Here is a 16,386-nt window from a genome sequence, read left to right as displayed (position 1 = left end):
ACTGTTGACACATGATGTACAAATTAACAAAAAAAAGAAGACAAATAAACGCAAAATTTAATTTAATTTAACAAAATAACAGAAACAGACCAATTAGGATATTTTCTTAATTAAAATAATAAAGGAGGCTGTTGTTGTAAACAGTGTTTTTCATCATTTTATTATAAGTTTGGCAGTTAATAAACGTTTTCACGCGAAAATAATGCCGTTAACTCTTACAGACATCTCCCAAATTGTCGCTTTGTCTGTTATTTTGTTAAATTAAATTTAATTCTGCGTTTATTTGTCTTCTTTTTTGTTGCTAATTTATACATCATGTGTCAACAGTGAATGATTCTTTAATAAAATAACGATCACTAGTTAAATTAAAAATTTCTAAAGTTTGGTTTTGCGAAATTTTACAGCGTGGTAGGTTTTTCGCCGGTCAGTGTATATGCATTAAAATACAGTTATAAAAGGTAACAAAACAATATTTTTCATAATTAACAATGCATATTAAGATCATTAGATGATTAATTATTGTAGGAATTAGCTCGGTTTGCGCAAAGGTGGAGATAACACAACGACCGTAGCAACGAATCTTAACAAATACTCAAGTAAATTTACTGCTGCTGCTTTTATATGCTTTCTTATGAAATTATTTTTGTTTTATGCCTAGTATCACGCAAACGCTTTCGAGCACGCCACTGGAACAACCAGTTTCTCGTAGGACCTGGAAGAACCATTTATGACCCTAGTAGAAGGCGCAGTACCAGGCATTTTTTCAAACAATCTTCCCTCCTCTCATTCTACCTCTATGGTACGCACCTACTTTAGACATAATGTACTGTCTCTTTATATGTGTCTGAAATTTTTCTGCTACTTGTACTTTAAATGAATTTCAACTATCAATCATTTTTATAAGTTGCTTCAAGGTGACTAAAATTTGATATGCTAATTTTTTGTGTAAAGAACTCAGCAGGTGGTAACTTTCGACTCAGTTGGAGTATTTTTAAGCTCCCGTATGAAAGATAGCTTTGGGGTACTTGTTAAGAGCAGCTTAAAAAAGGCTGTTTTTTTTTGCATTATCACTTCTCGTATAGATAAAAACTAACCACCAAGTTTCGATTTGATAATAATATTTTTAAGGTCCAGTCTTCAAGGTTGTTTTGGGGGTAGCTTTTAACGGTTTCTCAAAACGGGTTGAAATTTTGCATCAACAATCTTCGTATTGAGAAATAAGCAAGTCTCGAGTTTTGACTTGATTGAAGTATTTTTTACCCCCAGTCTGCAAGTCTCTCTAGGGGTAGTTTTAAAGGGTATTTGCGAACGGGTTAAAATTTTGTGTCAACAATCTTCGTATTGAGAAATAAGCAAATGTCGAGTTTTGACTTGATTGGAGTATTTTTAAGCCCCAGTCTGCAAGGTTGTTTTGGGGGTGGTTTTTAAGGGTTTCTACGAACGGGTTGAAATTTTGTATCAACAATCTTTGCATTGAGAAATAAGCGACTGTCGAGTTTTGCTTTGATTGAAGCATTTTTAATCCGCAGTCTGCAAGGTTGTTTTGGGGGTGATTTTTGAGGGTTTTTTAGAATAGGCTGCAATTTTGTATCTATAATCCTCATATTGAGAAACAAGCCAATATCAAATTTTGACTTGATTGGAGCATTTTTAATGCCCAGTCTGCAAGGTTGTTTTGGGGGTGATTTTTGAGCGTTTTTTCGAATAGGCTGAAATTTTGTATCAACAATCTTCGTTTTGAAAAATTAAGAAATATCGAGTTCTGACTTGATTGGAGCATTTTTAACCCCCAGTCTGCAAGGTTGTTTTGGGGGTGATTTTTAAGGGTTTCTCCGAACGGCTTGAAATTTTGTATCAACAATCTTTGCATTGAGAAATAAGCGACTGTCGAGTTTTGCTTTGATTGAAGCATTTTTAATCCGCAGTCTGCAAGGTTGTTTTGGGGGTGATTTTTGAGGATTTCTTCGAATAGGCTGAAATTTTTGTACCGATAATTCTCGCATTGAAAAACTAGCGATTGTCAAATTTTGACTTGATTAGAGTATTTTTAAGCCCCAGTCTGCAAGCTTGTTGTGGGGGTAGTTTTTAACGATTTTTCCGAACGGGTTGAAATTTTGTATCAATAATCTTCGTATTGAGAAATAAGCAAATCTCGAGTTTTGACTTGATTGGAGTATTTTTAAGCCCCAGTCTGCAAGGTTGTTTTGGGGGTGGTTTTTAAGGGTTTCTACGAACGGGTTGAAATTTTGTACCAACAATCTTCATATTAAGAAATAAGCAAATGTCGAATTTCGACTTGATTGCAGCATTTTTAACCCCCAGTCTGCAAGATAAACTGTGGTCTGCAAATTAGACAGGCCCCTCTATGGGTTAAAAGCATCGAGGAAGTGTAACGTATAATTAATTTCTTGAAATTCTCAAGCCCGGTTATCGAGAACTTTGGTAATACAGCTGGCTTTTTGCGAAGCCAGGATGTAAAGTATAATATACGGCAGGCTTATTTTAAGAAACAGCGGCGCAAAATCGCATTTGAATAATTTGAATTTGAGAAAGAAAAAAATGTTTCATAAAAAAAATCGTTAAACATAGGCAACCAGGTGCACGGTAACGCTTGCTAGATAGTTGGACAGTTAGTAGCGCTATGGATTTTAGTTAAAGGGTTGGTGATTAGGATTAGACAGAGGGCGGCATGACGGAGCGTCAGTCTGAATGTGTTTTTGTGAATCTAAACACGTGGTAAGAGCTAGTTTAAATTAGTTGGTTTGTGCTAGAACGCCCCAGGGGTACTTTTCTTGTGCTCCTGTTAACTGCCGTAACTTTAAATCTGACGCCACACGCCCGTAATAATTTGTGTATTTGCATCCAGTTACTTTAATTCAGATTTTGCTTTGTTTTTAATAAATTTGTGATATTCAAATATGTGCATTGATTCCAAACAGATGTATAGGATTTTGTGTTTTTTTAAGGTGTTTCATTTGAAATGTAATAAGTCAGTGAATATACGATAGGGGGTTTTGGGGCTGAGGAGTGAATGCGAGATGGCAAGTCCGTGTCGTCTTCGCTCGTAGCTTCTTTCCTCCTAGAAAGGGGGCGCAATTTTTTTGCCCCCTCTTAAAAATTTTGTCTATTATTTCTTGCGCTCTCTACTCACACGCAGTGTATGCTTGCTTGCATGAAAGAACGTCTTCCCGCCACAAAACAATAGAGGACAAAGGTAGGATGCTCCGAGGGAAAGGTATAAATCATAACAAAATGTATTCGTTTTTAGTACTGTATTTATTGTTCTTTTTATCAATATTACGAACAGTATAATAAAAAAATCCTCTACCAGCAAAAATAATATATGTTAATAACACATAAATATTGCTTAATAATGTTAATACCATGTTCTTTCATCGTTCATATTAGTCTTAGTTGTCTTAAACCAAATCTTTAAGAAACAAAGACTAAAATAAATTATATAAAAATCAGTATCACCTTGGTATCTAACTAATTAAGTAATTATCGATAAAATCCACATTTTTTAAATAATAACAACTATTTAAAATATGGCTTCTCAATATATAGTATAAATCTTCAATTAGGTGAATCGAGCAATTAAGTAACATTAAAATAACACAATAAATAAAAAATGTTAAAAAACGTTAATATATACATACTAACGTACACTACAGCTCCATTCGTATAAATTCGACAAACTCATATATACACAATTAATTTAACAATAAAGGGGGTGATTAAGGCCACCGTTATAAAAAATCATACCTAACCTCGTCAACGAGTTAATTCCGTTAAATTCTATTAATTGAGCATTAATCCAGCTAAAAACCTACATAGTACCGTGTCCCTTTAATATAATAAATTTAGTGCTTTTTTTGAAACCCTACTCACTCGGCATTTTCGTTGAAAAATATTTTCGTGACAACTATATCTCCCGTACTCAAAGTTTGCGTCCCAACATTCGCATGGTTATGTTTAACCTCAACCTCACTCTCCCTCCCACTCTTAAAGTTATTCGTCGGTGAAATCACCCTCTCCCCGTTATTATAACCGTTGCTCAACCGATTATGACAATTACAATGACATTTAACACCCTCGTTATTTTCAGTCGGTAAAAACGCAGCTGCCGATAAGATCGACTCTAACCGATCCAACTTATCCAACCTATCGATCTTACTATCGTTCAGAATCGAATCGACAAGCTGCATCGATTCGGTCAGACTCGTCGGCTCGGAGTTCCGCGGAGAGGTCATATCGCTATCCAAACTCGGATAATCCGGATCATTATCACCCTCCTCTTCGTCTTCATCCTCGTCCTTATTATCCTGCCCCAAACTCTCCAACTTCTCCAGTTTCTTCGCCACCTTCGCAGACGACTTCAACTTTTCCTTTTCGTCGTCGGTTAGTTCGATGTAGCGCAGTAACCGAACCTCGCGATTGCTAAGCACCACGCTTTTGGTAGCTTGAGATAGCTTCTGGCGAAGTTCGGTTACTTCGGTTTCGGTTTTCCGCTGGCGCTTCTTAGCTTTAACCGCATCGGGATCGATATGCATGAATATCTAAAGAAAAAAATTAGTCCGCGGTGCGAGCACGACGAGCTATATTACCTGTTCATGACACAATTCCAGCATGAGCGCTCGATTCTCGACCTTGATGCCTTTCGACATCGGGTGATATATCTTTTCGTTCACCAAGCTCAAGACGTCGGCTGAGGCGTATAAAATCATTTCCCGGGTTAGGGGACGTCGCGACCAGTATTTCTGGTCCCTCCTGTATATATTTTTGAGTTGGTCCTTTATTGGGTTGATGGGTGCGCCGTAGCATTCGCAAAGAGCGTTCAAAGCGACGCTCTTTGCTTTATAGACCGGCCGACCCGTATCTTGGAAGGTAAGGACGGCATGAGCAGCTTGCGTATCGAAAATACAACGCAGCGTAATGTTGTACTGACTGTAGAGGTTGACGGCATCGTTGCGGCAGTCGTGGACGATCTGAAAGTTACAAATATCGCAAAAAGTGAGTCAGAACCCCCACTATACTTTGACAGATATTCAAGTCTTTACACCTTTTACGTACCTTCACGATATCTGGACTCTCCAGCAACTTCTTCAAACCCGCGTCAATCATCGCAGGACAAGAAATTAAATCAAAAACATATGAAAATCCAGTCATCGTCGCGAGCTGCAGCAACGTCAATTGCCCTTTTACCCCTAAATTGATCCCTTCGCAATCCAAACCCACCACAACCTTGTCATCCGTGAAAGGCCAATCACTATTTTGACTACCCTGTAAGTGTTTGACCCTCCCCATTAAATCGTCGACGACCATCTGGCATTCCTTCACACTACAAATAACTCGAGTGTTTTGGAACAGCTTCACTTTCCAGGACTCGTTATGAGCTTGATGGTTCAGAAGACTTTGCCTCTCTCTCCCCGTATTTTCCTGCAGAGTCTTCAGAACGAGACTATTGATCCTCTGCTTGAGACTTTGGTTGTTGTTAGAAGTTTTGGTTTTGGAATCAGTCGGTGGTGGCGCTTCTTCCGGAGATTCGGTACTCTGCCTCGGAGATTTGCCAATTTTAAAGGTCACTTTGCCTTTGTCGGCATCCAGGCCGCTGGACTGCGGCGGCGTGGGACTCGTCGGAGGCTCAGGTGACAAACTCTTCTGAGCTTCGGAAAGTTTCTGTTGCAACTTGGGTTGCTTTAATCGGTCGCTGATCGACCTCGGACTCAACTGAGTAGGCTGTGGCGGAGGTGGCGCCCTCTCTATAATCTCGGGCGCCACCTCCTGATTGTTCACCAAATTTTTGGCGTTCTTCACCTCCAGTTCGCTGGATTTAGTTTCGTTTTCCTTTAACGCGGAAACCTGAACGTTGATATGTTTCTGGCTGACTTTAGGTGCTTGCAACAAAGTTACTAAATTTGACTGAATGTGGAAACTGTCAGCGAACAAGCGCAGAAAGCTGGTCAAGTGAGCCGGTGTGTTGAACAGGTTCGTCCACATGCTTTCGGGCAGGTTGCAACTGACTATTTGAAATAATTGTTCTACGAGAATAGGACCTTTGACTTCTATGCATTGAGCTAAGAAATCTAGCAGTGTCTGTGTGGTTTCCGGGTCGATTTTGACCACGGGTTGGAAGTGCAGTTCTTGGGGACAATGTGACCGTACGGCTGTGTAGTTTGTGAGGACGACGGTTTCTTTCTCGTCGTCTACTGTGAAGGTGTCGGGATGTTTGAGGAGGAATTCGCGGAATTCGTGGAAATGTTGGCCTGACACGTGGCGGACTTCTGGACTGGCTTGGGAGCGGTGACCCAATAAGCTGCGAATGGGTACTTCGGTGCCTTCGCCGTATTGGGCGAGTTTTTCGGAGAAGTACTCGACTGCTTGGGTCGTGTAGTCCTTACCACCTAGAAAAATAATAGAAAGGTTAATAACTATCTGGAACAAATTTTTGGTATAATAATAAGCAAAGGAACAACAGATATTCCATGGTCACTTCGTGCACCAGATCTAACTCCTCTTGATCTTTCAATATTTGGTTATCTAAAGAATAATGTTTTTAAGTGCAGAATGGAGATTCTGAGTAACTAATGGTGAAAATTAGAAACTACTGTGATACTATAGATGCTTCAAAATATCTTCCAAGAATATTTCAAAATCCATTTTTTAAAATAGCTTTAAACTATCTTTGATAAAAATCTATTAGAAAAAGTAACATCCAAGTGCAGTATTATCGAGTGATTTTCGTAACGATTTCTTAATTGGTGGGTAGGCAACCAGTAATACATTTAGATTTTAAAAGCGGCAAAATTTATTCAAAATCTTTTTGACCGCTTCCTTGAGATATGTGGTAATCTATCATTCGACCTAAACGGGTCAGATAGCAAACAGTGAAGAAACTTTAGAAAGTTAGGTTAAAATTGATATGTGACAGACGACAAGTAATCGTCCATCATCACAACGAAGCGGCAAAATTCACGAAATTTCAAAACCAAATTGATGTAAAGTATAAGCCATTTCTATCTGTCCAATCCCCAGTGTAAATTTTGGAAAAATGTCAGATGTAAAATGTTTTTTCGGACTCGCTGCCAAATTCATTTAAATATCAAATAACTTGAAAAATGGTTCTTTCAATGAAACGCACTACAGATAACATGTTATTTACAAACTTAAACATTCACTTTAGAAAAGAATTAGTACAATAGACGCTGAATTTTTACTTTAATAACTATTATACACTTCAAGGTTGACTCAAAATTTACTTAAGTAATTAAGACTCTTTTAGAATCCATACCAATTTCACGCAAACAAGCTAAAAATCGAAATGTGCAATTTCTGTTGTATACAACTCGATTATCCCAACGGTTAGAAAGGTTATGGTAGTTACCGGTATTTAGATTTACAAAATCAGCTGACTAAACAATACCCAAGTAAGTCAACGTGGACACCGTTTTAAAAAGTATCTGTTCTAAAATCTTCAATTACACTCGTGATACATTAACCTATTTTTTAAGTTGACTTTCATTTAAAAACTTCGCTTGCTTGTAAATCACAATAAACAACAACAATAGAGTGCATTAAATTTCCAATTGCTTTCCTTGAAACTAAAAAAGCTGTCTTCGAATTCGAACACTTTCATTTCAACATTTTTTGTAGGCAGGCACTTCGATAAGGTTTCTTGAAAATTGAAATAAAAATTCAAAATGATTCTTGTTGTGTCTTTGTACACACCAGCCACAGCTTCGTCGTTCAACGGGAATTTTATTACTTTATACTGGATCATCTAAAAAGACGATTATAATTAAAACAAATTTATTCAGAAAAACTTTGACATGACGTCATCAATTTTTTGCGAATCCAATAGATTCGGAGATTATCTGTCTAATAAAAATTGACATAGACGACAGACGGAAACGGGCGACCTATTTTTTCGTACTCTAAGGTCATCAAACGTCGAAAAAACCTGAAAGCAGCGATTCGTCGGATGGACCCTATTACAATATTTCTTTAGCTTACGCTCAGGAAGTAAAACAGAATAATTGTAATATTACGAAATCATTTATGAGACCTTTTGTAGCCGCTTATAGAAATCAAATTAAACATTAATGTCTTATTAAATATTTAATGGCGCATTAGAGCTCGATCTTGGAAACATAATCACACATCATTTGAAGCGTGATAAGCTTAACAATACTTCTACAGTGTAAAAAAAAGACAAATTTTTCTTGCTTGTTATTAAACGCGGTTGTTGAACCGCTAAAAACAATCAATAAACATAATTCTAAAATACGCTTGTACCATAACCTCACAAAAACCGATGTTTGTTGACAATGAAGTAAAATTTTATTCTATTTAAGTACCTATTAACGAAAGTGTGGGAAAATAAACATGGATTAAAAATACTTGCTACGAAAACAAATTGAAGCAAATGTGAAACAGGATAAAACGTTTTAATAGGTCGTATCTAAGACTTTCCCCGCTTCCAATTTCTCTATTTATAGAAATAAACTAAAGAAAATTTTAAACGCTGCTTCATTTTTCGATCACAATTATTATTTAGGGCTGTTTATTAACAAAATCGTCAATTTTAATTTCTCAGATGATAAATTCACTTATGTAAAAGAAAATAAAACTTGATCTTGGATTCTGTATATAACTATGTACTAGTACGCTAATAAAATTTTACAACCCATAAATTGTAAAGCACGATCGATACATGATCAGATTTTCCAATTGAATTATCGTATTCCCCGTTCGATAATAAATCTTTATCAAATGTTAAAGCATTTTTGCTATTGCATTGATAGAAAAGCGATCATTACTTTACACGAAACGCTGATATCATAAGGTTGACATTATATTTTAAAGCAGAACAATAAGACTTAAGTCGCCATTAAAGGAGGAGTTCGGCGATTCGTAAACACACCCTATAATAAAAGTAAATGATCTATTCGCCATTTTTAAAAAATGTGCTTCAATGCCAGGCGTGTCCGTAATCATGGTGATCACAGAAAATTGCCAATCATCTGCTTATTAATAAGAATACACCCTCTTCCACTCCTTTTGCAAGCTCAACCTTTCCTAACAATAACATAGCTATCTAGAGGAACTAAATCATCGGGTACAAGATTGACAACCACATTTCTTTGACACCGGTAACCAGTTCACTGACTTTGATCGTACGAGATGGCACATTGTAGTAGACAATAGAAATTGAGAAAATTAATTGAAACATGTTTAAAATGGTAAATTTGTGACGGGAAATACCGATTTTACAATTTCGCCCCGCCCCTCAGTCTGACAACGAATGAAAAATTCATCGCGACTGAAATTGAGACGGATGGGTGGAGCTTATCTTTGGATTTCTTTATACTTAGTAGATATAGTTTTCTCTGGACAACACGATCCTCAAAAACATGTTTTAATTTTTTGTAGAGAAATAAGGATTTTGCGATTACGATTCGCTCCCTTGGCTCACGATGAATAAAACACATCATCACAATTGAGATAGGGCGGGTGGGCGGTATGTATATTTTGCCGTTTTTTCCCTAATATGTATGTGTAATCTTCTTTTCACAAGAAACTTGAAACATGTTTACACACGTGGTATATTTTCAAACAATAATAATTTAATATTTGCAATAAAATCTTGTATTTAATCGTGTGTTTCCTTTCGATATTACAATTTATTATTTTTTATTTTTCGATTTTTCAGTTTTTCGTTTCCTCAATTATATTTTTTTTTTATTTTTCTTTTTTCCCAGTATTAAATTTTCCATTTTCTCGATTCATATCGCAATTTTTATTTTTTTATTCCCTTCATGTTTTCAATGTTTCTTTCGATTTTATAATTTTTCGGATTTCGTTAACTCAATTTTTAAAATTTTGGAAATCTGAATTCCTCGATTTTCCAATTCTTAAATTTTTTAATTTGGCGCATTTTGGATTTCTCAATTATCCAATTTTCTGATTATTTTAATGTTCAATGTTTCGATTTTACCAAATTTCGTTTTTTCCATTTTTAAATTTTTCAATGTTACAATTTTCCGTTTTTTCATTTTTTAAGTTTTCAACTATGCGATTTTTCAAGACATTTCGATTTTACAATTTTTGGTTTTTTAACGTTTCTATTTTTCCCTTTCTGATGTTTTCATTTTTCCACTCTTTAATGTTTCGGTTTCAAAATTTTTCGTCCTGCCAACTTTAGTTTTTTCACTTTTGCAATTTTTTGATATGACAGTTTTTTATTTTTTTATTTTTCGATTTTTCAGTTTTGTGTTTCTTCAATTTTTAATTTTTTTTATTTTTATTTTTCTTTTTTCCATTATTAAATTTTCATTTTCTCGATTCATATCACAATTTTTAATTTTTTATTCCCTTGATGTTTCAATGTTTCTTTCGATTTTATAATTTTTCGTTTAGTCAATTTTTAAAATTTTGGATTTCAGAATTCCTCGAATTTTCAATTCTTAACTTTTTTAATTTGGCGAATTTTGGATTTCTCAATTATCCAATTTTCTGATTATTTTAATGTTCAATGTTTTGATTTCACCAAATTTCGTGTTTTCCATTTTTTAATTTTTCGTTCTGCCAACTTAAATTTTTCAATTTTGCAATTCTTCGATATTACAATTTTTTATTTTTTCATTTTTCGATTTTTCAGATTTTCGTTCCCTCAATTTTTCAATTTTTTTATTTTTATTTTTCTTTTTCCCCATTATTAAATTTTCATTTTCTCGATTCATATCATAATTTTTATTTTTTTATTCCCTTGATGTTTTCAATGTTTCTTTCGATTTTATAATTTTTCATTTATTCAATTTTTAAAATTTTGGATTTCTCAATTCCTCGATTTTCCAATTCTTAAATTTTTTAATGTAGCGAATTTTGGATTTCTCAATTATCCAATTTTCTGATTATTTTGATGTTCAATGTTTTGATTTTACCAAATTTCGTTTTTCCAGTTTGAAATTTTTCAATGTTACAATTTTCAGTTTTTTTCATTTTTTAAGTTTTCAACTATACGATTTTTCAAGACATTTCGATTTTACAATTTTTGTTTTTTCAACGTTTCTATTTTTCACTTTCTGATGTTTTCATTTTTCCATCCTGTAATGTTTCGGTTTCAAAATTTTTCGTCCTGCCAACTTTAATTTTTTCACTTTTCCAATTTTTTGATAGTATAATTTTTTATTTTTTATTTTTTTAATTTTCGATTTTTCAGTTTTTCGTTTGCTCAATTTTTCAATTTTTTTATTTTTATTTTTCCCCATTATTAAATTTTCATTTTCTCGATTCATATCGCAATTTTTATTATTTTATTCCCTTGATGTTTTCAATGTTTCTTAATTCCTCGATTTTCCAATTCTTACATTTTTTTCTTATTCGATTTTTCAGTTTTTCGTTTCACAATTTTTCAATTTTTTTATTTTTATTTTTCTTTTTCCCCATTAATAAATTTTAATTTTTTCGATTCACATCACAATTTTTATTTTTTTATTCCTTTGATGTTTTCAATGTTTCTTTCGATTTTACAATTTTTCGTTGACTCAATTTTTAAAATTTTGGGTTTCTGAATTCCTCGATTTTCCAATTCTTAAATTTTTTAATTTGGCGAATTTTGGATTTCTCAATTATCCAATTTTCTGATTATTTCAATGTTCAATGTTTCGATTTTACCAAATTTCGTTTTTTCCATCTTTAAATTTCTCAATGCTACAATTTTTTGTTTTTTTCATTTTTGTAATTTTTCAACTGTAAGATATTTCAAGACATTTCGATTTTACAATTTTTGGTTTTTTAACTTTTCTATTTTTTATTTTTTGATGTTTCATTTTTTCCATTTTTTAATGTCTCGGTTTCAAAATTGTTCGTTCTACCAACTTTAATTTTTTTCAATTTTGCAATTTTTCGATATTACAATTTTTTATTTTTTTATTTTTCGATTTTTTCAGTTTTTCGTTTCCTCAATTTCTCAATTTTTATTTTTCTTTTTCCCGATTATTTAATTTTCATTTTTAATGTTTTCATTTTTTCCATTTTTTAATGTGTCGGTTTCAAAATTTTTCGTTATGCCAACTTTAATTTTTTATTTTTCAATTTTTCAGTTTTTCCTTTCCTCAATTTTTCAATTTTTTTATTTTTATTTTTCTTTTTCCCGATTATTTAATTTTCATTTTTTCGATTAAGTATATCACAATTTTTGGTTTTTTATTACCTTGGATGTTTTAAATGTTTCTTTCGATTCTATAATTTTTCGTTTAACCAATTTTTTAGATTTTTTATTTCTCAATTCCTCGATTTTCCAAATTTTTAATTTTTTAATGTAGCGAATTTTGGATTTCTCAATTATCCAATTTTTGTGAATATTTTAATGTTCAATGTTTTGATTTTACCAAATTTCGTTTTTTCGATTTTGCACTTTTTCGATTTTTAAATTTCTCAACGTTACAACAAATTTAATTTTCAAATTTAAATACGTCTGGACATTAACAAAAGCCAAAAAAACTCAAGTTTGCTAACAGAGTTTAGCATGAAACATGATTAAACTGATTTTCTCACAACTTTTCAGCGAAATATGGTATTAATTTATGATACATCAATGAATTCAGAAAAAAAAATCTACAAAAATCTGTAAAAAATAAATAGAGTGTCATTTAAAAAGAATTGAATGTGGCAGACAAAAACAAATGAGCGCTGTACTCTAAAAAGTAAGACAGCCACAGGTCTGTTTTTTAACAAAAATCAAAATTAATTTTAAAAATAATAAATTCATTAAATATAGGTTCGTTTTTGTCAAAAAGGCTAGCCAAATGGCTACGGGTTTATGAAAACCCACACAGAGGAGGCGGAGAAGTCTAATACCTCTCGTTGCTGGGTGCTGGGTACAGACAATACTTTTGCGTGCGATAATACCTGTAGATAACTATGATTCATCAATGGTGTGCAGTTTTGTACATGTAATTTAAAAACACCCAATATATGCTATTCACAGTCCTATTTACTTAATAATATAGTGGTGCTCCAAACTTCAATAATTTAGCTTCGTAATTTAAAAATCCATCTAAATTCGTTAAAAAATATAGATTTGACGCCATATGCAATGTACTAAATTAAGCTTCCCCCTACAAGCTAAAAACAATGGCGTCTACAAAATTTCAATACTTATATCCATTCTCGAGTCTAAATTATCTGGGACACCTGTATATAAAGTCGTGAATGAAAGTCAACTTTCTATAAGAAAAATAGGAACAAAATTATTACCTGTAATAATAAATACATGAGTTGATACATACTCTGGTTGGTACCCAACAATTAGCAGAAGTATTCAAATGTGCTTAAATTAGTAACGCCTGCTGCTACTCCTTTTACGAAATTAAAATAATTATGAAAGCTAACAACAGGGTTTTTGTGAATCATAAACCTTGTTTTTCCTTAAAATAAAATACTGTGCACTCACTTAAAAAAGCATTGGAAAATATTACAAAATCTACATTTTATTGCATTAATTGGTTATAAAAATCAGAAATCACGGTTCAATCGTTGATAATGTTTTGAAGTAATTAAAAGGTGATAAACTAAAATTCACATTATATGGCTCAAAAATGAATGGTACTAGAACAATTGCTCCCACTGACTGTGAACTGATAAAAGTATTTTTGACATTAACACATTCAAGGTGACATTTAGATTCCACGAGGTCTTAAAATATTACTCTAGAATAAAAAATATTCACCTGAAGATCATCACAAAGGACCCACTTAAATACCTAAGTATAACTGGTTGCCTACACACTCCCAATTATAATTTAATCAACAAGTGATGAAACGTTTGCAATGTTAATATTGACCTGCACATTAATTTACAACATGATTATTAAACCATCAGCCCACAAAAAAAAGCGATAAGATTAATGAATAATGTAAACTTTGCAAGCCGCGTCAACGCATCCGCTCTCTCTTAAATCCCTACATTCATACCAGCGTTATCCTTGCTTCCGCAATTCTGGAACATGTTGATGGTCACATATTCCCCTTCGATGGAAAAAAGAGCTGGATATTGAGCCAGGAACTTCTTGAGTCCACTTTGTGAGCCTCCAGCGATCTGCCTCATCTCCTTAGTGAACCCTTTCGACCCAAACTGGCAACTGAGGTCATGCAAGGTCCTCGGCTCCCCCTTGTCGAGCAGCCTTTCGAAGAAAAACAATAGGGTCATGTTCCGAGCCAACTCATACTGCATGGCTTCCATTGTAGCCTCCGAGATCACAGATACGACAACGTGAGCTTTGGTGGGTTTGGATCCTCGCGATGGATCATTGGACGAATTGCTGCATCTTGTAAATAAATGGGGCGATTTTCCGGGGTTCGATTTTCCTGCGACGGGGTCCCGAATTGAGGTTACACACTTGACACTAAAATTAAACGATTTTGTTACACGAAACGGTTGTTTGTACGATTTTAAACAAAAATTTAAATGAAAAATAGAACTGGAAAATAATTAAAAAGTATTTTTGCGACGTTCAGAACGTCAAGTTGGCTGACGCCATTTTGAATTCTTTGACAAGTCGATGCAATCGACCAAACAAATGACGTTGGCAACGAGACTATTTTTGGATGTGGTGGAAACAGTTGGGCGGCAAGAAGGAATTTTTTGAATTTCAAGGATTCGCAGGATTCTCGTTGCTAAGAAACAGGACTGTAATGGAATTTTTGGATTTGGGTGACATTTTTGACACTTGGTATCATTGATGTTACAAATTTTACAGATGGCTGAATTCGGACCATCTCTTATCTCTTTATTATAAAATCGCTAATAAATACAAAATGAATTTGACCATCAGAGTTCACAGAAGTTGTTAGATAGTGATAGCATCACTTGGTATTTTAAAATTCTTGCAGCATCATTTACCAAGAAGTGAGTATGTGAAAATACCCGTTACAAGTACAAGGGTACAAATAATTCGGTGTGGAAAAGCTAGGTTAGGTTCAATGACCAGCATTCAAAGTTTTTCTAAAAATTAACAAACGTTACTTCAAAGAATTAAAGTACACATTACATGATACAGTAGCCTAAATCTGTGATTTTGTACACAAAGTTATATTTCCGAATTCCGAAAATGACGTTTCGATGTTAGGGTCCTGTTCTATTCGAGTAGATGGCGCCACCGAGAAACAATCCAAAAATTATGATAATTGTGACACATTCCTTTCGAAGTTAAAACAACCCTTGTAATTTCCTTTGGCTTTTCATTCTACAGCAGGTTCTCTTTGAGTTTTATATTTTTATTTTCAGAACAACAATTTATGTTAAACAAATCTTACCTACAGTTTCCGACAAAAATTTCAAACATCACTTTTCTGTCATGTCAAAAATTTTAATGTAGTCTATGCTTTATTGTCATTATTTCGGACAGCTGGAATGTCAAACTTTCAAAATTCCAGCTTACGCTACAGCTAATATTTTGTTTTTTTTTCTTAATATGTATAGTTATCTTTTCACAACAATAAACTGAAAACATGTTTAAAATGGTAAATTTGTACAGGGAAATGTGGATTTTGCAATAACACTCCGCCCCTCGGCTTACGACGAATAAAAAAAATCATCAGAATTGAGACAGGGCGGGTGGGCGGGGCTTATATTTTGCCATTTTTTTCTTAATATACATAGCCATCTTTTCACAAGAAACTTAAAACATGGTTAAAATGGTACATTTTTGCAAGAAAATATGGATTTTGCAATTATGGGGCGGAGCCTAATTGCAAAATCGATATTTCTTTATACAAATTTTCCATTTTAAACATGTTTATGTTTCATGTTATGAAAAGAAGTCTACACATATTAAAACGAAATGGCAAAATGTAAGCCCGCCCACCCACCCTATCTCCATTGTGATGATTTTTTTTATTCGCTGTGAACCAAGGGGGCGGAGCATAACTGCAAAATATTTATTTCTTTACAAGAAGTCTTACCTTAGCAATTACTAGCCCCGCCCACCCTCCCTTTATTTATTCAGAGGATATGTCATCTGCCAGAATCAGTCTTATCTTACCAAGTACTAGCCCCGCCCACCCTCCCCCTATTTTTTCAGAGAATATGTGATTTGCCAAAATAAGACTTATGTTAGCAAGTACTAGCCCTAAATAAGTCTTATTTTGGCAAATGACATATCCTTTGAGAAAATAGGGGCGGGTGGGCGGGGCTAATACTTGCCAAGGTAAAACTAATTTTGGCAAATGCCATAAATTTTAAGAAAGGACTCGGATTGGATTATCGGACTTTTTAGATAAAATTTCTAAACTGAAATCAGTAGAAAATAAAATGGTACGTTTCACCCCATATATTTTTTTCATCTATTTAAGCTTTTTTAATTGTTTTTTCATCTATTTTAAG

The 16,386-nt window shown here is 33.8% G+C and overlaps 1 protein-coding gene across 1 annotated transcript; it reads right to left on the bottom strand.

Moving 5' to 3' along the window:
• Positions 1–3,338: 3,338 nt before the first annotated feature.
• Positions 3,339–14,580, bottom strand: LOC135138870 (uncharacterized). The gene is made up of 4 exons (XM_064068897.1): positions 13,977–14,580; positions 5,074–6,404; positions 4,608–4,988; positions 3,339–4,559 (listed from the first exon to the last, which is right to left on the bottom strand). The coding sequence occupies exons 1-4, from the start codon at positions 14,242–14,244 to the stop codon at positions 3,888–3,890; spliced, it is 2,652 nt and encodes an 883-aa protein (XP_063924967.1). The 5' UTR covers positions 14,245–14,580; the 3' UTR covers positions 3,339–3,887.
• Between the last annotated feature and the right edge of the window lie 1,806 nt (positions 14,581–16,386).

The sequence above is a fragment of the Zophobas morio genome, unplaced genomic scaffold (assembly GCF_036711695.1).
Source record: "Zophobas morio isolate AGI-343-1 ecotype UQ-CSIRO unplaced genomic scaffold, CSIRO_AGI_Zmor_V1 ptg000030l, whole genome shotgun sequence".
NCBI classification, from domain to species: domain Eukaryota; kingdom Metazoa; phylum Arthropoda; class Insecta; order Coleoptera; family Tenebrionidae; genus Zophobas; species Zophobas morio.
The sequence above is the reverse complement of the archived record's forward strand: the minus strand, read 5'-3'. Positions and strand labels throughout refer to the sequence as shown.